At 42.2% G+C, this 23,763-nt stretch overlaps 1 protein-coding gene across 5 annotated transcripts in view; it reads right to left on the reverse strand.

Moving 5' to 3' along the window:
- The window catches only part of WDR20 (WD repeat domain 20), a 45,133-nt gene extending 33,415 nt beyond the window's left edge, over positions 1 to 11,718 (reverse strand). For all 5 annotated transcript variants that reach the window (XM_064714659.1, XM_064714661.1, XM_064714664.1 and 2 more), the window contains exon 1: positions 11,420 to 11,718. In XM_064714659.1, the coding sequence (XP_064570729.1) occupies positions 11,420 to 11,668 (249 nt within the window). In that variant the 5' untranslated portion in view covers positions 11,669 to 11,718. The remainder of the gene's footprint in view (positions 1 to 11,419) is intronic.
- Positions 11,719 to 23,763: the final 12,045 nt, after the last annotated feature.

Here is a 23,763-nt window from a genome sequence, read left to right on the forward strand (position 1 = left end):
ACATACCAAATGGTCACACAACAGTGTCTCTTTCCTCAGGGTGATTTCTGTCTCAAGTGTGGGAGGGAGTGATCAGACTGTCTATTGCCACCGTGCTGCCCACTGAGTGCCCACACGCAGCCGTTCTGCTAAAGGTCCTCCCAGGAGACTCTGAGGACACCCAGCACAGCCCAGCTACTGAATCATCCACCCACTGATAAGGGCAGACTGATAGCAGGCACACCAGGGATCTCTGCTGTCAAAAATAATCACACCTTTAACCACCACTGATGTTCACACATTGTCCGAATCTAAACTCTCCTTTGTATCAATCTGCACTGCAAGTGCCACAGCGGCAAGATACCTACTAACCAGGGGAGACAGAAATGAAGGAAAGGTTCCCAGATGAGTGAAGAGAAAGCACAGCAAAAGCTGCTCCGAGGCTCCTAAGACTGGGCTTCTCCAGGCCCCGATCCTACCAGCATTCCCCTCTGACTCCCTCTTATGTACACACAATGCTTCCATCAGTCTAGGCCTGACAAACACAACACACACATTAACCAGATCAATGCCAGCCCAACATGTTTTTGCAGAAGGTGTGTGGTGAGCTGACCCTGGCTGGATGCCAACACCCACCAAAATGTCCTATCAGTCCCTTCCCCAACTGGACAGAGGAGAAAACAATATAGTGAAAAGTTCATGAGCTAAGGACTGGAAAAGATCATTCACCTATTATTGTCATGGGCAAAACAGACTTGACCTGGGGAAATTAACTGCATTTATTACTAAGAAAATCAGAGCAGGATAATGAGAAGTAAAACAAACCTTAAAACTACCTTCTCCCCACTCCTCCCCTCTTCCTAGCTCTCCCTCCTCCCCAGGAGCACAGGGACACAGGGAATGGGGGCTGCAGTCAGTTCATCACAGGGTGGGGTCCCTCCCACAGGACAGAGTTCTCCATGCACCTTTCCTATCTCAGTCCCTCAGGCACAGCCTGCTCCAGAGTCCCAAGTCCTACCTGCTCCACATGGGCTCCTCCCTCCATGGGTCCACAGGTCCCTGGCAGGAACCTGCTGCAGCCTGGGCCTCCTGCAGCTTCACAGCCTCCTCTCAGGGACCCACCTGCTCTGATGTGGGCCTGCTCCAGGGCTTCAGGGGATCCCTGCATCCCTGAGGGCCTCCATGGGCTGCAGGAGCACAGCCTGTCCCACCATGGCTCTCACAGGGGAATCTCAGCTCTGACACCTGGAGCACCTCCTGCCCCTCCCTCTGCAGTGACCTTGGTGTCTGCAGAGCTGATCCTCTCACACGTTCTCGCCCTGCTCCTCTCTGGCTGCAGATGCATCTGCACAATAACTTTTCTCTCCTTAAACATATTATCACAGAGGTGTTACCACCATTCCTGATGGGCTCAGCCCTGGCCAGCAGCAGCATCCTGGGCTTCTCACAGCAGCTTCCAGCAGAAGCCCCCCAGAGCCTGGCCAAGCCAGGACAAGGTGTTCCCTGTTGTTCACAGGGACCAGAGACCTCAGAGTGCAGCACACAGAGCACTGAGCATCTGCCACTGGACTGCTGCAGGAGCTCACTGGTAACCAGTACTCTGTCACTAAAAATGAGAGATGTGGATCACCTTGAGCATCACTAAAGGCATCTTAACCTGGGCATTTGTTTGAGTTCTTTAGAACAGTTGTTGGCCCCATCTTTCTGATTTAGAAGTGCTAACATGTGCCCACGCTTAACTATCCCAGTTCCATCTAGAGAATTTACAGAGGCAGCATTTTGGCTAAAACACAGAACTGCACTTGAACAGTCACTTCACTGGCACAGAAGCTGTTCTGCCAACGCTCTTAGGTCAGAAACATCACCTGGAACAGCATCTTAAAACTCTGAAGGTGTCAGCAAACAGCTCATGACACAGACAGAAGTGATTCTGTACAAGGGAGCACAGTTCAGTGCTGAAGGCAGGAGAGGCCATCCCCTGTGTTACACTGACGTGAATGGAACTGCACAGCTGCCTTCAGAGGGGAGGGAGCACCAGCTCACACTGAAGTAACAGCAAGGCATTTCCTGAAGTCACCTGTTGAGATACACAGCTCATGCTATTAAATAGCAATAACTCTCTAGTCAATACAAGCATCTCACTTTTACAAGCTGCACCCTGTATTTCTGAAATTCTTCTTTGGGAAAAAACCTCCTGGATCAATATATCACACTGATCAGGTACATTTAAAAAAATATTATTTTGTTATTTATGGACAGTAAATAATAATACAAACTGACTCAAAATGACAATGCAAAATGGGCTGCAAAACAGGTAAGAAATATAGCATTTGGCAGTAGATGATATCAAATTTCAAAAATGGTATTGCCTAATCATGCAGCTATTCCTGCCCTCATAAATTACTATTTTAAAGACAGACCCTCTTGACATCTTAAGTGCAAACAGGTAGGTAGCTATTGAAGGTCTCTGGCCCACTCTTACTAAAAAGGTTGAAGAAAAGCAATCTTTAGAAATACTTCCATTTAAAAATGAAGTCTGAAAATGAAATCAAACTGTTTGCTATTCTGTAGGAAAGGCAAAAATTTGAAGAAAAATGCACACTAAGCCTTCACCTATGGCTTCACAATACAGTATTAAGCTGATGGTAAGAAATAGTATTTTCCATTCAAACCACCAAAATATGCAAATCCAAACATCTAGACTATAATTTAAATCTTAATAATGTGATGTAAAAAACAAATAAATTCAAAATTATTTTTCTATATTACTGACAGTTACCAATAGAAAACCAGAAAAATCAAGACAACAAAAGTAAGTCTTTACAATTGGTGCCAAAATTTCATTTCAATGATAACTTCAAGCATGAATCACAGTCATGCTCTGATACCCACCTCAAATATCAAGAAAACCTGCACATAACCTTTCTATAAGTCTTAAAAGAACCATACCAAAACACCTTTAGAAATAAGCTGCCACAGTTAAAATAGGATGAGACTACAACTTTTAGAATTCTGTATTTGTTATGGTTACATTTGTAAGTCAGGAAAAGGAGACATTTATGTTACTGAGATTCACAGTTGTCCCTGGCACTGTAGCCCTGGGCAGGCCAAAGTGTCCTTAAGGCATTGTTCAAATTGTTTCTTTCACCACACCTGTGGGTTTTTAACACACAGTTCAATGTATCTTGGTATCCATTCTCTCTCCTGTTGTCATTGCTCCCCCTTTCTTTAGCTGAAAGGGAGAATTAAAACCATAAACTTGAATCCTCTTCAACTTTCGCATCATATCATTTCCCTGAAAAAAAATATATCTAAAACTTCTGCTAAATATTTTTTTAATTACTAGGAAACTGGGGATAATGACATTTGTTCATAACATGCAATGTTTTCTCCCTACACCAGCATGCTCCTAAGCTAAATTTCTTGCTTAGACTAGTATTTTGTCTGACACAGAACAATCTTTAGTAGTACAAAAATTACACACTATTAAACCAACAACTTCTTAATCCAGTCACCTTCCAATCCCACATGGAGTTAAAAAGTAGTAATAAGAAATTATAATTTTTTTTTTACCATTACAGCCACACATAAACATTATTATTAACCCATGAAATTAAAGAACGAATACATCTGGTAAAGCAAAACCGAAATCAATTTGCAGAAAGCATCTATTAGAGATCTATCAATCCATTATGAACAGCTGGACTGAACAGTGCCCAAGAAATCCCAATGCAAGTTCCAACACTTCCCCTGGAAAGGTTTCAATTGCAGCAGCTGCTGGTCCTGCCCACAGAGACCGGGGGGCTGCAGCCAGGGCACCCCCAGTGCTCACAGGAGCCAAACAGGGAACAGCAGCTGCTCCAGTTACAAGGGCAAGAATGGCTGGGAGGTGGATGCTAAAAAATGAGCTGTCTATTCACTTGGGCCTACAAGTGGAGTAAGGAAGAAAAAATACTCTGTTTCCCAGAAGGACACAACCAAATATTGATACTTGAAGTATAGCACATTTAATGTTACTGTTTCTTTTCCTTATGCCTTCTAAGAGGACAGATAATTGAAATATTAGGCACTATTTTGCACTGAATGGCACTACTTTCAAATAATAATTTGTCCAAGTGTGTCAACTCATAGTCATGACAACTGGATAGCAAGTGGCCTTTTGGTACACATCCTTCACAAGAAAGTACTTCAGATGGGTCCCTTTAGCCAGAAAACTGCAATAATACTTCAAACTAGGGCATTAAATTTGATTCTAGAATGTCAAACAAGACAATTATGGCTGGCAATCCTCTCAGACGTGGGCCTAGGCAGCCTTTAATTAGAGTTTGAGGCACCTTCAATGTACATTTGAACTATTAACAGTTAACTATTTAAGTGTTTTGGAGACTCGCAGATGTGTAATGCAAACTCCTTGTAATTTAAGCACATAGCACAACACTTTTATAAATATTCTGACAAAGCTGCCCCATAAAACTTTCCACAGGCACAGAAGCATTTGTTACAAATGACCCCTCTTTGCATCTGTGAAGCATTATGACTAAAATTTTGTCAATTTGCAAAGAATAAGTGCCACAATTATTGGCTTTATGCTAAATTAATTTCCCCAACTGAATTCAACTAAGTGCAGTATTACCACAAATGCACTTCAATACGAAACAAAAACCTCCAAAATTATAACTGCTGTGGCAAAAAAACCCCAACCAAAGACACAGAGAGAAACTGAGTGCCTATAAAATGCTGCGTGCCGAGGTGGGGCCGTGGGCAGCCCAGCCCCGCCACAGCCACAGCCCCTCCCCTCAGAGAGCGATCCTTCAGCCAGCACAGGGCAGGAGCCCACTCAAGTCAAACACTGAGATGGGCTCGAAGCACAGACTAGGACAAGAAAAAGCACTACAGACTAATATCACTTCCTACATAAAAATCATCTTGCAAGCTCTGTCAACCATAGATATTTCATCTTCCTCCAGAGCAAGAAACATTTAACAGTGTAACTGTCATTTTAAAGCAGCTTTTTAGGCTTTTTATCTCACTCTAGCCAGTCCTAGCTGCTCTGTAGAAGCCTCATAACAAAATTAAACACTGAAAGCTACCTACACATCTGTAATCTGCATTAACTCTTCACTGTTTCCTTCAGCAGTGTTGTTGGAAAAAAAGGCATCACTAAAAATTGTACCCTTCAGGAAAGATTACAGAATTACTTTGTAACATGTCTGTCAGTCCCTAGCACAGCTAGAATTAGGAACAGTACCTATCTACATCACAGAACTCAAAGGGGTAAATAGATTCACCCATTAAACACCTGAAACAAATTTCCAAGAGGCTCTCAAACACCTTCACAACCACAGATCAAGAGGTAAAGAATTGCTGATCCAGCCACAATACCTCCATGAGACTGCCCAGTCCCAATATAACAGCAATTATCCAACACAAAGAGAAGAAAAAAACTCAGCAGGAAATAAGGGGATTTCTTGAAAAAGGAATCTACAACACCCTTTTAAGAGGAACAGAAAAGAGTCACATCCAACACACCTGAGAAATGAGAAACATCAGCAGCAAATCCAACACATGGATTTTAAGTTCTATGAGAAATTTTCATTAATAGATGAGAGTACAAATCAAATTTGTGAGTAACATCAAGACTGGAAGGATTTGTTGCATTATGCAGCACAGAACTGGAAATAAAACCACTCTAATAATCTTAATAGAACAAAATTCAATGAAAATGCTACATGGCATTTATAAACATCCACAAAAACCAAGGCATGGATAAAAATGGAGAAAAGCAGCAATATGATAAGAAACAATCCAAGTGAGTCATCACTATAAGGAGGATTCAAAAATGTCAACACTATTCAATATGTTAGCAAGAATATTAGAAGACAGACACAGCAAGCAACAATTCTCCCTTGCTCTGTACTGAAGTCACAGTGCAAGCACTGGGTCCAGGTCTGCTTTAAGTACCACTAATAAAAGACAACAGAAGCCAATACAGGAGAACAATTAAACATTTGGAACTCTGAGAAAAATGGCTTAAAGAGCTGGGTTTATTTACCTTAGGAAAACTGAGTGGACAAATTAACAAGTTTTTAAATATGCAAAGCCAAAGGCAATAGTCAACTGTCCTCAATGTCCACACGAAATAACTGCATTCAGCCTGGTGTGCTTTCTCTTTTCTCCCTGAAGGATAAGTTCAGTCAGATATTGGAGGAAGAAGAAAGAGAACACCAAAAATCGTTATTGAAGGAAACTGTGGAATTGTCATTACTGCAAGGGCAAGAACCAGTCACTAAGATGTGGATATACTTCCCTCTGCTACAGACCTACTGGATCTTGCAAAGTCCTTACAAACCTCAGCACTTTTATAGCTCATAGATGCTTTTAAAATGTGCATGGTTTTCAGAGGCCTGACACAGCTTAGTGATCAGTATAAGCATACAGTAATATAAATTCACATTCCCACCACATCTTGAGAAAATGTGATGGTTTTCTCCACACATCCCAGCTTCCAACCTAGAACTGCCTGACACTGCTCTTCTCAGAGCAATATATTAAGCACAGTGACAAATGTCACCCATTACCATTCTGTCACTGCAACAAGTTCCCAGGTGAACAGTCAATAGAATGAAAGTCACCACCAAGGATAACACTCTTCAACTGCACAACAAATCAAACCAGACACAAAAAAAAGTCATTTTGAGAAGTGCAAAGGAAGGAATCCTATACATCAGTCTTTTTACTGATAAGCAGGCACTACCAGTATGCCAACTCTCAATAAAAGAAGTTGAGATATGAGATGATTTTCATCCTAGTACAAATATAATTTCCAAGACACTTGCTCAAGTAAAGCTTAAAAAGACAGTCAACAAATTCTGCCCTCCATGGCTCCAGCAACCTGTGCTTATCACCTGTGTATGTTTCTAATCCAACACTACTGCAACACACTGTAATATTCCAAAGTTATTAACAGACTGCTGCTTCAGGCAGCTGCAAGAAAAAGGTCAAACTAAAGACAAAAGCCCTTCTTGCAAAGAGGTGATTTCAAAAAATGAAACAACCAATGTTAAGAAAGTCTGTCATACGTTACCAAAGAGTATATAGCCAGAATTTAACTACAGTGCAAAAGGTTTTCTTGTAATAAGCTAAACTATGCTTTCAAATTTCATAACCTCTCAATATATTACGTAAAAATTAAGCCTGTGCACTGTGCAACACTATTGCTAACCTGTACCTGCATTGCAATGACAGCTGCAGATGAACCTGCCCAGAAACTTTTACAACATACAGAGAATAACACATTACCACACACACAACTTCTACAAGGAAAATGCAGAAGCTTTCTAGCAGGAAGGGAAAAGGACTTGATAGTTAATGTCAGCAGCAGGCTGGAAAGCCTTGCCTTGTCAGCCACTCCTAAGGCAAGGAAGATGATATAGCACTCTCTTTTTCCAGCCTAATGAATCAACTAATAAATCATTTTGCAAATCTAGCCACAAACCATATTTACGTCCTTCAAGACTGTCTTATAAACAAAAATCAAGTAACAGCCCTCACTCCTGGTTAGGGGCTGTAGGAAAAAGCAACCCACCAAGAGCATCAGAGCATCATAATTTGAATAAATTTTGAATTGTTACATTATAATCTCACTCCATGAAGAGGGAAATGCCTAAAATAACAGGAAAAGCTTCTGTTAACACCTCTAAGTCTCTTAATGAAGTCAACAATCCCTCAGGAACAGATAATTCCAGAAGTGACTTAAGGCTGAAGCAGAGGCTTTACTCAGGAGAGGCCTCCAAGGCAGTGGATCCCAGCAGCCAGCCCAGGCCAGCGAAGGGGCTGAGCCCCTCCAGCCTTTCCTTGCTGTCACCGCACTCATCAGCCCCAAGCTGACACCGTCCAAGTCACCAAATCAAGAGGAAATCTGCCCACAACAACTGCAGATTTTGCAGCTGGTTTAGCAAGCTGAGCTGGCTGAACCAGAGGCTGAGCAGTGCCAGAGACAAGGGGATGGAGCACTCTGCCAGCAGGATCCCACACTGCCAGTCCATCACTTACAGCTGTCACAGATCAGGGGAGCTCATGGGAATTCACCCCTTCTGTTAATGAGAGATCACTGCACACATCTCACCTGAAAGCCAAAGTAAAGGAGGACTGAAAGGGAAAGTCCATTGACACTCAGTGCAGTTAAGAACAATTACATACTTATCTAAGTAAACCAACCACATCTCATTCTGTCACAGTTTAACTTCTTACTAAACTACAGGTCCGTGTCTTTTTTTTTTAGTGGATCCAAATCAGAAAACAGGAGTTTTCTGGAAGTCTGCAATGCTTTATAAACACAAAGACAGCTGCAATGTTTCATTACTTTTAAAAAATCAGGGGTTTTTTTAATAATGTTTTTAGATTTTTAATAAAATAGTAAAAACTCAGCTTCCTTCATAAAGAGATGAAGAATGAAGTTGGGAGAAAGTGCCTTTTTGCTTTGAAAAGTCTCTAGAGACAGCCTCAAATGCTGTCCAAAGCTCTTGTCTCTCTACCAAACCCTTAGGATTGTCCATTTGTACTCCAATCTCCACACCACTGTCCTGGATGCCAGACCTAACTTCTCCACCAGGTGCCTTGGAAGGATCAAGGTTACCTGGAAACATTTTTCTTTATGTAAGTTAAATCTCCTAAGACAACACACACATCAGCAGTTCATGTAAAAAGGTGACTTACAAACCAGATATAGCAGACACAAAGCATTTAGGATTTAAAGGAAACTAAAAGAAGAAAGATTAGCATTATTGATGTCAAGAAATATCCTTCCAAGTGGTATCTTTGCCTCAATATTAGGTTATTTATCCTTAAGTGTCATTCATGGCTTAAGTGTTGCTCTTCCTTAATGTGTACTGATCTGCAAAGGATTACTGATGCAAGAATTATCTCAGCACCTAACAGACATGGTCACTTAAAATACAGTCCTGCTGGTTCTTTCACTCATTTTAGGAAAGATATAGCATTTCCCCATCAACAAATGAAGTCTTAAAAAAAATGAAAAAAAAAGAAAAAATAAAAAGACAAAATCACAGTGATCTGATATATTTACACAGCACATCTTCATTACATTCAATTCAATACTGCAATATGACTTCATGATCTTTAAGTAATCAGGGAAAATTTTTAAGGGATATATAAATAATTATGAACTAACAGCTAAAACTAAAGTTATCAGCACCTGTATTATGCCAAGGAGCACAAATAGGTTGGTCTTAACCAGATCAAATCCCTCTCCCCATCCTGCTCCCAGGAACAGGAAGGAACACAGAATGTGACAGTCTGCCCGGTTTAAGGCAGAATTACATCCTGTCCATTTAGGTAACAATAGCTCTCTCCCCTTTATGACAGCTACAAGACAGAACTTTTGATTCTGAAAAGTTCACATGATCAGTTGACAGGCTGGCAGCCTGTTCCTGTTTCACTTTTGTACACAGACAAAACAGTTACTTCCAACTGAAGTTCCAAAATAAACTCCCAAGCAGCAAGTATTGCAGATTTAAGTCAGACCTCTTCCCATTTCATTTAAAGTTTTCCTTAGACTGAGTCAATCTATTTCAGCTCTTTCTTTAGGTTCACTTCACTAAAGTATTATACATATAGAATATGCAGTATTATCTTACATAGTTAATACTGTAAAAGGTCATGGAGATTAATTCTGTCCTAACAATGTGTATGTTTCACTCTATTGAGAGAAAAAAGTGTTTCACATTCACACTGTCACACGTATAAATGCCTCCTGAGTTCACAAACTCAAATTTCTCAGCTACTGTACATCATACCAGTAGCTTTTAGCATCTAAAACAATATCCAAATACCCAGCTCAAGAAGTCTTTTGTAATTTGATATAATTATTCCACTCCTTACTGTCAACGAAGTTCCAGCCTTTAGATTTTTATTTCTCAGAAGTGTGGCAAGAGATGACTAAGAGAACTTGCAAGAATCACATGTGCCATTACTAAACTACATAAAGGCCTGCTCTGTGAGCTGAGGGAGAGAACTCTGCATGGAAAAAACAAACATAGCAAGACCCAAACACAGCAACGATTTAGGATATAGATTTTCAGAGATACTGCTCCTCAGGATACCTTGTAAAGACTGCAAGTGGTTGTAAGCAGGGAATACAGTCCAATACTAAATACTCCTCGTATGCCTAAAGAAGCCATTGTCCAAGCACCATTTGAAACATACCTAGATTATTAAAATTCACTAAAGAGTGAAACTAAATACACACAGACACACTTTCACATATAATTATACAAGACATATCAGATCTGTTAGGTCACAGTCAACAAACAAGCACGTAGACTTTAAACTCCTGCTGTGCCGACATTTTACAGAAAGTAGGAGTGCTGGGGGCACTACCCAGGACACAGCAGATCCAGGCATAATCCCCTGCTCATCCACGAGCTTCCTGCACAGCCTCCTGCGAGTCTCTAGCTCCCTGTGCCCCCATCCCATGCTGAATAGTGAGCTAAAAGCAGGAAGGTTTCAAGGTACTCACATGATGGCACCTGAGACCCGAGCATGTAAAATAACAAACGTCCACTATGTGAAACAAACAGCTGACATTCATTATATCTGTGTTTACATCATGTGTTCACCTAGCACGGCAAATTCCCAATTGTTCTCTGAATCCCATAAAATCAAGGGGTTGTTCATAAATATGGTGACCTGAGAGATCGAAAGCGTGCACTGTCCTGCATCCAATAATGACAAGCAAGGAGTCTCTCTCTCAAGTACATCAATCCTTCTTTCCTGCAAAAGCAACTTTCTCTCTGTCAATTATCTGATATTTAAGACTCATCTCACTGCACCGCTCCCATTTAGAAACAATTCTAAAACCAACCCACATTTCTAAGTCATAACAAAGGCCTAAAGCTGCACGGAATGCTTCAGCCATGCAACCAAAGCTCGGAAGATCCTGGAAGCAGGGATTTGACACCACCATAATCACAACAGGCATTAGCGTGTCCAGCAAATTCTGACCTGAAGCAGCAGGTGAAGGAGGCCCAGGGAGGGAAAGCCAACCAGCCCTCATTCCGCACAAGGAGGGCCCAAGCGATCGCATCCCTGCACAGGGCCCACACACACACACACACAGAGCTCCCGCCGGTGACACCGTATCTGGAGCAGCCCCGAGCACCGGCCCGGCACCGATGTCCTCACACCGCCCTCGCCCCAGGCCCGCTGTCCCCCTCGCCAGGCGCTCCCCGGTTAACCGGGAGCTCGGCGGGAGCCGAGGAGCCGCCGGCCCCGCGGCCGGGGGAGGGGGCACGGCGAGGGAGGGGCGGCCCGGCCTCGCTCCCCCGCCCCCGGCGCGGCCCCGGGGCTCCCGCACCCCGGCGGGCGGGCGGCGCGGAGCCCCCAGAGTCCCCGCCCCATCCCGGCGGGGGAGCCCCGGTACCTTGCGGACCCCCTTGTAGATGTAGAAGTAGAGCTCCCGGCCCACATTGAAGCAGAGCCGGTCCCCGTTGCCGCTCTGGTCGTTGACGTTGACGAAGGAGACGCGGACGGGGTTGGAGCCCTGCGAGTTGAAGGGCACGCGGTTAGGCCGGCTGTACTCCGAGTGGCTCAGCAGCTTGTACAGCCCCTCCCGGGTGGTGAACTGGGTCTTAATCTCGTTCATCTCCTTCCCACCTCCCTCCGCCGCCATCTTGGAAAGGAGCGCTCATCCTGCCCCAGTGCCCGGATGTGCCGACACTGCGCAGCCGCCGGCGCGCGCGCGGCCCCTGCGCGCGGGGGCGACACGAGGAGGCGGGGCCGGCGGGGCCTGTTTACCGCGCGACTGCGCGCGCGCCGGGCCCGCGCGCCCGGGGGGCGGGGAAAGGGGCGTGGTTTGGGGCTGGGGCGGGGCTCGGGGCGGGAGGCGCGGCGTGCCTGAGGGGCCCGGCCGGGGACACCGCGCTCGGCGTCGCGGCCCCGCAGGGCCGTCCCGGAGAGCAGCACTGCCGCCGGAGCGCTCCTGGGTGTCTGCAGTGAGCGGGACTCCACTCCCTCTCTGGGCAGCCTGTCCCAGTGCACGGTCACTGCACAGTAAAGAAGTTCCTCCTCATGTTCGTGTGCAAGTTCTGTGCATCAGTTTCTGCCCGTGGCAGAGCGAGGAGGGCCTGGCTCCATCCTCTGACAGCCCTCCTTTAGATATTTATACACATTGATGAGGTCTCCTCCCAGTCAGCTTTTCTCAAGGCGGGACAGGCCCAGCTCCTCTGCCTTTCCTCCCAGGAGAGATGCTCCAGTCCTTTAATCATTTTTGTAGCTCTCCACTGGACCCAGCCAGGAGCTCCACATCTCCCTTGTGCTGCAGAGCCCAGAACCGCAACCAGCGCTGCAGGTGTGGCCTCAGCAGGCTCACCCAGCATGGTGGCTCCATGGGCCGCTGCTCTGGAGATGGGAGAGAGGGAGGTCATGAGCAGGGGCTTTGTGCCCCCACAGGGCCCTGCTGCCCTGGGATGTGGGCATCAGTGCCAGCACAGCGTGGGGTGGGGTGATCCCCGCTGCTGGAATCAGGAGGTGTCCGTGTGCAGCGCTGGTTTTGGGGCAATGACTCCCAGGTGAGAGTCCCCATTCACCTCACAGGGAGGCACCACAGCCCTGGCCATCTCCACTGGCTCGTTTGCCCATAGGGGACTTGCCAGTGCCTGGAGCCTGGTGAGGTTCCTGCTGTGGCAGTCTGTCAGTGTAGGAACAGCAAATCCAGATGTGCAGCTGTGCTTTGACTTCATGCCAAGCTCAGGTGCCCTGATGGAGATGGTGCCTCCATCCCTCCAGCCCTGCACCAGCCTCCAACCTGCTGCAGGCAGAGCCAGGCCTGGGAGTTGGCCTGAGGTGTGAACCTGAAAAACTGGTTATCAAATCACTCACCCCATTGTTCTGATCATCCTGCAGCCATGCAGCCAAGCTGTGTTGCATGGGGAACCAGATCAATATCAGATGGAGGTGGCACAGGGCTGGGAAGGATTGCATTCACTGGGCAGGGAGGCAGGACTGTTTCTTCTGACAGCAGTTTCAGCTTTAAGAGTTTGTTTGATTACAGCCTCATGACTGACTCAAACTGATCTAAGACTGATCTCCAGCTGGAAAAAAAAGATTTTGGCCCCTCCTCTACAGGTATTTCCATTTCTTGCCTTGCATCAGTTCTAGTAATCATGCAACCAAAGGGTGAGTCAGATCCACCTGAAAATTAACACACAGAGAAATTATGAGTTCTCAGGTAAGCAAAGTGTTGATCAGCAGCCAGGTTGATTCAACTCACCACACAACTGCTGGAGCCAAAATAAGGAAGGAATTGGGAATGTGGGACTAGGGGAAGATAAGCAGCACAGAATTAGAACATCTTAAGTTAACAATAAAAAAACACACTTTCAAGGTATAGTTTCCTGCTGTAGCTGTGTGGCTCTAACATGACTGCTACCAAAGGCATTGTCCTGCTCTCTTCTTTCTGGACTATGACTGTCTGCTGCTACTCCTTCCTGTACCAGCCACAGTCCTCTCCTGACCTCATGAGGAGCCATTTCTGAAAGGTAAATGGATAGACAATTCAACACCTTGCACATGTGAAATGAATATGGTTAAACAAAAAACACTGACTCCTTAAGGGAATGGACAGCAGGACCTTCCTGCTTTCCATTACATCAGCTCAGCTGAAGAAGTCCACTCAGCCTTCCAGACTGCAGGGGGTTAAAGGGATTTAGTTTCAAGTCAATTAAGTTCAAAGAGATTTTGTTTGTGCTGAATACTGTCTTGCTGCTGACCATCAAAATATTAGTCAAAAATAGCTGAGAGACACAAAACAGCCAAGAATCTCCAGAACAGAGTATGTATCTGAGTGAATACTGAACAAGTACAGATGATTAGACTTCTAAAAGGCCAAGTATTGAAGACTTGCTTGAAATTCTTAAGATAAAGCCAATCAATAATGACCAATGGATCTTGTCAGCTTATCAGCCAGTCCTGCCAGATGGTATTGATGACCTCCTAAAAGCACATAAAGTAGGTAAGCAGCCCTGCATTTTTTTAATCATGTTAAGAGTGATTGTTTCATAAAGAAATTTCATTAATGGACTTACAGAGAGAAAGAGTATTTTCTTCCACCAAAGAATCACCAAAGAAGAGCAGGAACAGCAAGGATCTCTAAATAGTAATATTCAAAACAGATGTAACAACAACAACGAAATTTAAAAAAAAAAGTGTTGCTCCAAGCAGGCGTACTCAGTATGTCTTATTCATTACCCACTGACAAGACAGGATAGATCACTCTGAAGAAGAAAGCAGGCAACCTTGGTAGAGGGCCTGTGTGGAATGCAAATCACACTGAAGCCACAGCAGGCCATCTGTCACTGATGGAATGAGTGTGATCCAAAGAATAAACAAAGTTAACAAGTACCTGGTTATCAGCAGTACATGATGGTGCAGAAAGTCAAAGAATTGATGTAGTGTTTAACATTTACAAGAAACATCAATAAAAGCTGCTGAGAGATTCCACGGAGAATCCAAGACAAATATTCATTTGAAAAACACAGCTGCAAGTCACAAGAACACTATTGTACAACCCCATCAACAATGCTCATCAAATACTAGGAGAAAAAGATATTACAGAGATAAATCTTATGGAAAAAGTTCCCTGTACCACTTGAAAATTATTCTGTTTCAAGCCAGCCAAGGATGATAGTTCTGAAACGATCTCATGAGGACACCCCAAATGAGTTGTTTTGTATGCACCACACAACCAATAAACTGCAGTCAGTCACAATCACTGCTGTATTGTGCCTTCACCTTTTTGCAAATTGTTTTGGCAAATTGGAAAACAGACATGAGCAAAATTCACTAAGAGTAATAAAATAGTGTGGTCCTTTGAGATTGCTTTATGCAGGACATAAATTGGTCCTGCAACTTTCCAGAATGTAATAGTAATAGTGCTTTTACTGGACATGAAGAACCTGCAAGAACAGTTATGAACAAAACTTTCCTGTGTTTGAGTTTGAATGTTGTCTGTTACTTCCCAAAAAGTGCAGCAACTGGTATTAGCTTTTACCAGCTTTTCTGAGACAAAAAAAAAGAGCAGGGTGACTACACCCATACTGCATCAGGCAAACTGTCTATTCCAGCAAGCACTGCCTGCAGATTATGCTGCAGAAATCAGGAGACCATCTCTGCACTGTCTGTCAGCTATAGCAGGTCTGTCAAGTCTTTCTGGGACTTCTGATGCCCAAAACAATTTAGGCATTTAGTGTGACTGGCTTAAGAGTCAAGAGCGTCAAAAGCTCTGCAATATGTCAAATTTTAATAACTTTTGAATGTGTGTGAGTTACTAACAGGTACAGAGACATGTAAGGAACACATCTGAGCTAGGCAAAAGTTTGTGCTGGTGGGAGGGTGGCATGAAAGTTCCATTTAATATGGGGAGAAGAAAAAGGAAATGTATTTTCAAGTACTTACAGGGTCTTTAAAGTACATTTAACTTGCTTTCATCATGAGAAGTTATTGTTTCTGGCATAGTTTCATAGCTGCTTATTTGCATTAGGAATCTCTTCTTAACCACTGCATACATTTAACATTAAATATGTGAGGTAATGCATTATGTATTGCAAAGTGAAAGGGTGTCACAAGGAAATTTCTGCTCTCCTAGAACACATTTCATGTTGTTTATACTTGTATCCTTCCACAGAGGAGCAAGAGCATGTGAAACATTTTGTTTTCATAGAGTGAGGGTTAATTACTGAGAAACAAACGTCTTTAAAACAGACATTTGGATTGAAGGAAGCAAGGTAAAATGAGTCTGCTTTGTAGCTGGGATAGGATGAGGGGTGAACTCTGTTGTTGTCTTTGGAAAACTTCATTCTGCTGTTTGCAATCAGGTCTCTGTGAATTGTCTCCTGAAAAGAGTACCTTGCCTCCATGGCCAGGAGTGCTGTTCTTGTCAACAACAGTTATTATCTTGGAACTGTAGTTGTGCTGGAAATTATGTTCTCTGAAGATAAGACTGAGATATTGAATTTAATTTAAATTCTACGGAAAGCCAGAGAGATTGGTTTGATATACCTACAAATAACTTGTGTTTCCAAGCTGTGCTGCAGCATTATGTACTTCTCAAAACTCCCTAAATAGGGAAGACATATTGTCCATATAAACAGTACTGCTGTAATCAGCTGAGGAATGACAACCTGTGAATAAATAAGTTCTGATTGTTGGTGAGCAGCAGCAGCTCAGTTTCTCACAAAACTGGAATTTCTAGACAGTGTTGCAGTGTGAGAATGCAGTGCCATTGAGACAGCCAAGGACACTCCTAAAGTGCAGTCTGCAATAGACACTTGAATGTTTGTAATTCAAGAAACAATAGATTCAGCAAATACGTGCTTCAAAATTATTTTCTCTTTCATCAGAACTGGCTGTTTCACTCAGCTGGTTTGCATTGGGAAGCTTGTGGTTATTGAGTTACAATAATGCATGGTTGGTTATTGATGAGTCTTGCAGGTCAGCCAAGCAACCTGCAACAGTGAGTTAACAGTCAACCATGCAAGAAAAGTGGCTGCCAGTGTGTGATTTAGGAGTCCCTAAGCAGAACAAGAAATAAGGAAAGCTGAGAAAGGTGTCCTTGGAAAGAACTGACTTTAACAGTCAAGGAAAGGGAAGCATTACCGGCATAAAAAAAACCCACAAACAAACGGTCTTAGTTTAAAGGTGACCAGATTCAGGAGCCTCTGAACATTTTGAACAGAAGACAGGTATGTGCATGTGCATCTTAAGTTTATGTCAGGTTCTTCAGTGTCCCCCAGGTCACCTACCTAGCTGATAGTGAGATCTTTCTCTGTTGCTTTGGTGAATTACACAAAGAGGAACTGAAAACTTGTGAGCACATTCTTCATTCCTTTATCACCTTTCTCACATCTCAGAGGTTGCAGAGAGCTTCAGAAAAAGCATGGCTATCTGCTTTCTGTCCAGTCATAGGAGGAGATTATCTATCAGTGTCACAAGCATAATTTCATTTCCATGGCTGGAATCACTGTCTCAAAATTGTTTTAGATGAAGCATTGAAGCTTTAGATAAATGATCATCTAATGGGAATTTTTATGAGTTTTTCCATAAGCTCACTGAAGCATGGGAGCTCTGGATACTGCACAGCGCTGGCTGTTCATTCAGTGCTGGTTGAATCATTGCACATTTAAAGAAAGGAGAGTTTATTTCCCTGAATTATGTGCTGGCTCCATTCTGGTCATCATTATGTACTGGCTTCATTATGGTCATGTGGTCACTGATTTTCATTTGCAAGTCTAGAAGGGCATAAGTTAAATTCACATGGCTTTTCCACCCATCTGGTGTCCAGAACTTACTCATATGTAGGAAGATTATGTACAACTTTTTAGATAAAATTTACCAGTACAGTATTTTCCATCAAAGTGGGGATAGCTTTTTATGATTGGGGTTTTGTCATCTACAAGATGACAAAACTGAGGAGAAAGGGTATTTATTTATTATTATTACATATGTACTCTTACATCATTACCATAGGTACCTTATAATTTCATCACACACAAAATTTAATTAATCATAAAAAATTATAATCACTCAGGCTTTCAGCAGCCTAAGTGTCTGTCTAAAGTCTGACTTTCTCCATGCCTAATGAGACTTGTTCACATTTAATCTCTCTCCTCACTTTCTCTCACTGCATACATAAAGCAAGGCATGGTGTTACTAAAGAAAGGTGTGATTTAGAAGATTACCTGTGTAGAGTAGGCTCTTGGGTCCCTGCTTTTCTGGTTTATCTGAAACCATCATCATTATGCAGCTCATACAATATTGTTCTTATATAACAAGCACTTCTCAGTAATCATGTAATCAAGTATGCACATTCCTGTGACTTTCCTTGTCTTTAGCCTCCATCTTTCTAAGGCCAGGTGCTAGGTATAACAAGATTTATGTCATTTTCTAATAGCTGCTTTGTTGGTTGAGTTAAATCCCATCTGAAGTCTGTTTGTTCACTGTCATTTTTCTTTTCATGAGTAGGTATAACAAGCTAAAATCAAATGTAGGGTAGATGTGTATTAAATCTTCATGTATTTTCCTTGTTTTCAGTAGTAAAAATGATGGAATTGCTTCTTATAGGCATGGTAAAATACAGAGAGCACCAGTCTGACATCTTTCACAGGGAATTTCTTTCAATTTTCAAATACTAACTTCTTGATTCAGTGATGTGACACAGATGAGGACATTTGATATATGCACTGGCATACAGATATTTCCTTTTTTTTTAATCAGTTAACTAAAACTCTGCAGTGATGTCTAAATATGTTGAATCTCTACAGGAAGATAAATCTGCGGGGTGGATCTATGTGACAGGATCAGTCTCTGCATCAGTGTTGCAAAGGAGAAGGGAAAGCTCTGCACATTTATAAACAAACTGATGTTTACAACTTTCACTTATTTAAACATAGATAAAAGTATAATAATTAGGAATTGATCTCAACATAAACCTTCAACTTTTATATATGTGGTTTTATAGTTGTTTATAGAGTTTTTTAAAAGTTAAAAATAAGCAAGCCTGATCCAAGCAAAAGATTTCCTGAGACAGCTATTGGTTTGTGGGGTGGGAGAGAATGGTTGAATAGTTAAACATATGATTCATGGAAAATTAATTTAACAAAGTATCTATTAAAAATAGTGGACTCATTGAAGGGGTTAACTTAAAAAAAAAAGAAACCAAACAACTTTTATAAGGTTAAAACTCCTGTGCTATATACACAAATATATATTGCTCTCTCTACCTATCTCTATATATTTGTTCAATATGACTCCTATCGAGAATATTTATATTTGCTGTATTAGCCCCATCTGGTGAGTTCTAACAGCATTGCAAACTGGACAGCCCTGGTGCTGCACTCATGTCCCAGCTCTTAGGTGGGTGGCAGGGCTTGGAGAGGGACCCTGCATTGCTCCCTTTGCCCACTGCACAGGGCACAAACACCAGCAGGAATGCTCATTAGCATGGCAGTACCATGGCAGTACCACGGCTCATGAGCTTCTCTTCTGCTTTCATGGATTCATCTCCCAGGTCAGGGTGTCACTTTGTTTGTTTGCATCCAGAAACATGCACAGCCCATCAGTGCACCTGAGTCACCCCCATTCCCAGGAAATCTGCCATTTCTGAACCTTGGTGCTGCTCCAACCAAGGCCATGTGTGCCAGGGCTGAGCCCACTGCTCCTACAGAGACTTTACCTTTCAGTGTTTTTCTGGGAGGGCTGTGGTCCACTTTCTGTGAATGCAAAGGGATGTCACCCAGCAATTAGTTCATTTCACAGCAGCTGTTAGTGGACACAGTAATGGGCAACCTGCTCCAGGTGGCCCTGCTTGAGCAGAGAAAGATGAGGTTCCTCCCAGCCTCAAACACTCCATCATCCTGAAAGTTTACCCTTAATATGATCATTTATTTTTGTGCAATATCAATATGAATCAACGCTGTTTTGAGTAAGAAGCATTTTACTTACCTTCTGTAAAAATAAATTTTTATGAAATTCTTTTGAAGTGCAGGATCATGATGTTAGTTTCTAAACAAGAAACGAGGAGGCTGCTTGCCTCTAGTAAATGAGTTAGCAAACCCTGTCAGCCTTTGATATTTGGTAGGTCAGACTAAGACACTCTCCATGGCTGCCTGAACTTGCTCCATGCCCAAGGAGTCTTGTTCAGTTTCTCTCTACTCTCCTTCTGCTGCATGTCTAAACCAAGAGATGGGATGATTTTTAATGCCTTTTTTTTTAATTTTATTTTTTGGTGGCTTGAAGGTTACCTACACTAATTCTGTAGAAAGATGAGTGATGACAAAGATTCTTTTACTGCCAGACTTAGATGATGAAGATTAGTTACTCTTCTAATGTAAGCTGAAATGTGGCTACAGGCTGTTTCTTTCCATCACTTCCCTTTGGAAAATTCAAACATAATCTCATCATGGTATTTCTAGTCAGTTTAAATTATAATTGATTCTGTTTCTGCTGTCTACTTTCCTTCCCACAGCTGTGACAGGAGAGAATTGGGGCAAAATAAAAACAGCTAGTAGCCAGACACCAGGGCCTTGTGGCCTTCTTTCATGAGAGGTGAACAAAGGGGGTTGTTTAAGAAGAACTTCAATAGGAACAGGAAATAATAGCCTATCTTAAGGAGCAAATCTACACCTTTAGGCAGTTTCAGACTTGGTTTCTGTTAAATGATCAAGAGAAGGGACATTGTAACATATCCCTTCAACAAAATGTGTTTCTTTGCAGTCTTATTATGACTTGAAGGGACTATAAACAAATCTGTGTTAGTCTCATCATTATATCAACTGAGCCAGTATCTCCCATTCCCCAGAGAATTTTCAAGCTCATTGTTAAAATTAAAGAGTTACCTCAGAGTATTCATGTTGAGGTAGTATTTTGGCTAAAGGAGAGTGAAAATCTTGTGTTTGTTATTCTGTCCAATCTGCAAAATTTTATCTCTGGGATGTCTTAGAATGTACAAGCGAAATTAATTTGTGAAAATAAATCCTGTGATGACTTTTCTTACTTTATAATACAATCTAACATGACAATATTAAAAAGCCTATGGATCTCCTCTTGCTTAAACAATTATTCATCCTATGTTATCTTTATCTTAAGTAAGAAATCAGTGGAAAATCTAAAATGTATATTGGATTATTAATGATACCTCTGAACAATTAAATTTCTCTGCCCTATGCTCTCAAGAAAAATTATTTATATTTTTTCAGTTTAAGAACATATGTGCCACTGTCAAGTATATGTGTGGGTGTACATGCAGTGAGGTTTCAACTCGGTGTATCCTTATTAACACTGAGTCTGTGCAAACTGAAGATCAGCCCAAGGATGAAGAGAAGATGACTCTTGCCTTCCAGGCAGAAATAACTGCTCACCAACACTTTCCATTCCAGCAAGAAAAACTTTCTGAGGGTGGCAGTTAGCAAATCACTGGTTGCAAGTAATCTGGCTATTAATGTGACTCAGCCAGTAAAACACAGCCTGGATTCTTAACTGCAACCCTGAGAATGCTCAAGCCTTCTGTTGTGATCCCTGGCCAGGATGAGACCTGAGGCTGTGACTGACCCTAACAAGCTGCATTCTGGGAATGATGGGCCTAACAAGCACCATTGCACTCTGACCATCCTGGATGCAGGCACAGGAGCTGATCCCATGAAAACTGTGAGGTCCAGTAGATGAGCTCCTATAGAAACGTGGCTTGTGCTGGTGTCAGTTTGGGGTCAGCTTCTTCTCTGCCTCCCTGGTTGCAAACGTGACCGTGGTCACAAAGCAAAGACAGGCAGTAGGAGGGTCACCTCCATTCCAGGTTCTTGCTGTCATTGATAATGGTAAATGTTTGTCAGCAGAATTCACTGCTCTCTGTCTCATGGCTGGTGAGAGTGAACTGAACACTGTGAAGAACAGAGTGGGAGCACAGGTGCACAGTCTGATGGCACAGGATCTCTACCTTCAGCAGCAAATTTGCCTGGCTGGGTAATAATCATTGACTGAACTTTGTGCAGCAGAGAATGAATGTGCATCACACGATACAGCACTGCTGTGTTTCATTTTTAGTGTGTGTAACATTTAAAGAGAAAGGTCAAACTTAATGAATTTCTGCTCTATAGACTTCCTCTTGCAGTTCATATGTTGTATTGCTGTGCTTCCTGAGGGCTTTGAAAGCTGGGGGAAATACACATTGAAATGGTATAATTGCTTTAGTTGTTCCATTTGTTGGAGCACAGAACAGGTATAGAACACCAGCTCAGCATTATCAGGTAGTCAGTGATGATTAAGAATTTATTACAATTGTATTAACTCTTAATTTCAGAAAAAGGTTGCTGTTTGTCCATTTGTGCTGTCACTAAAACACATGTATTTCCTTCATGGGGAACCACATGACTGTAAAACAAAGATTATCCTATATCTGAAGGAAGACCAAAGAGAATACTTAGGAAAAAGGCAAATCAAAGAAATTGTGAAGAAGCATTCTCAATTCATCAGCTATCCAATTACAGTCTTTGTAAGTGCCTTGTTTGAGATGCTAATTGTACATGCTTTGAAACACTAGCTGCATACCTAATGTCCTTGCATCATTCCCAGATGCTGCTAGTACAACATTAACTGAGATGGCTCTGTACTGCCAGAATTAACATTTGCAAGAAGGACTCTTTATTGTGTGATAATTTCTTGGTTTGCTTTCCTAATGAGCTCTGAAAGAGTACTGCCTATGTAGGACAGAGTTATCCCATATATCAGTCTAGATACGGAGCTTCTCCTCCACCAACCCAGAGGAAATCTTATAAAGATAACATTTATCTTAGTGAATTTAGTAAGACACAGTTCATGCTTTTGTTAAAATCTGGACTACTTGGCAACGAAAATATGTGCTTCTAGCTGAAGATCATAATTATTCAGGTGAAGCAGTAAACTCTGATTATGCATTCTATATTGGTATTTACTAAAGCTGTGCTTTTAGGGCCAAAAAAATCTCCTGATGTATTTAGATATGCTTCTGAAAGAGGTCTGGTTGGCAGTAACTAACTAGCAATTCTGGATTTTAAGCCAGACATATTATGGCTCTAGTTCCAAAAGTGAGAACAGATGAGCAGAAAGCAATTTAGAAAGGTACTTTTTAAAAGTACTTTGAATGCCAGGTGCATCAGGATTATTTAATGAATTAATTCCACAAAACTGCAAAGCAGAGTTGGAAAGACATCTCATATGACCTGTAATTATGTTTATTCATACAAAGCCAAGGACATGCAGGGAAGTTCATCAAGATGGAAATAACATGCAAATTAAATAATGTATTAGGAATGTGACTTGCAGAGGTTTCTAGAAAAAGAATGCCCTCCTGTAATTTTCTGTCTTGAGCTACAAAGAAGGAGGCCAAGCCATCATGGTTATTCTTAGTATAAATTCAGAACTGTATTTCTGTCAGATGAAACAAACTTGAACAGTTCTGTAGAACCACAACCAAGAGAGAGATTTCACTTTGAACAAATGGTCTGAGGAAACACAATTTTAGGTAAGTCATCAGAAAGAGCAGCTATGCCCTAAGGAAGAAAAGCTGAAAAATCCCTTCTTTTACTGTCCCAATCCTTTGATGCCCCTTCCTGCAACTTAGCTTTGTGGATCTACTGTGAAGACAGCCAAAACAAGGAACACAAAATGCATTCTGTCATAATTTTAAAAATAGTTTTGCTTTATAATAAAGAACTTGACTGGTTAGAGTGAACTTGCTGATTTTATTTTAAACACTAGACATTTAAAAAGTAACTTGAATTTGACAAAACAAAAGTACTTCCACTCTTTCAGATATATCTAATCCAAATAAAGCAGAAATGAAGAAATTCTGGGCTGTCAGCATCTGAAACAGTTTTAAATTTGTCAATCACAAGAGTCATTGCAACTCCCACAGTGCTGAAAGACCCATTCTGGAGGGGTTTTCTTCCTTGTTTTGTTTTGTCAGTGATGTAGGGGGAATAGGCAGAGGTATTTCATGGCAAGTGTTAACCAGCACCCCTCTGGTTAGGAAATAACCTGGTGACTTGGAGTAGCTGTGTGTGTCCTACTTTCCCAGAGCAGAGCAGCTGCATTATACTGACCTGCATATTAACTGGCTAAGAATACCCTGGGCTCAGCTGACTGCAAAGCAGGATTTCAGCATAAAGAGCCAAGTTACATCACAAGATTTGCCTCAGTATGGCAGCAAGCATCTCCTTGAAAGAGATGAAACCCGATTTT

The sequence above is a fragment of the Zonotrichia leucophrys genome, chromosome 5 (genome assembly GCF_028769735.1).
Source record: "Zonotrichia leucophrys gambelii isolate GWCS_2022_RI chromosome 5, RI_Zleu_2.0, whole genome shotgun sequence".
Lineage (NCBI taxonomy): Eukaryota > Metazoa > Chordata > Aves > Passeriformes > Passerellidae > Zonotrichia > Zonotrichia leucophrys.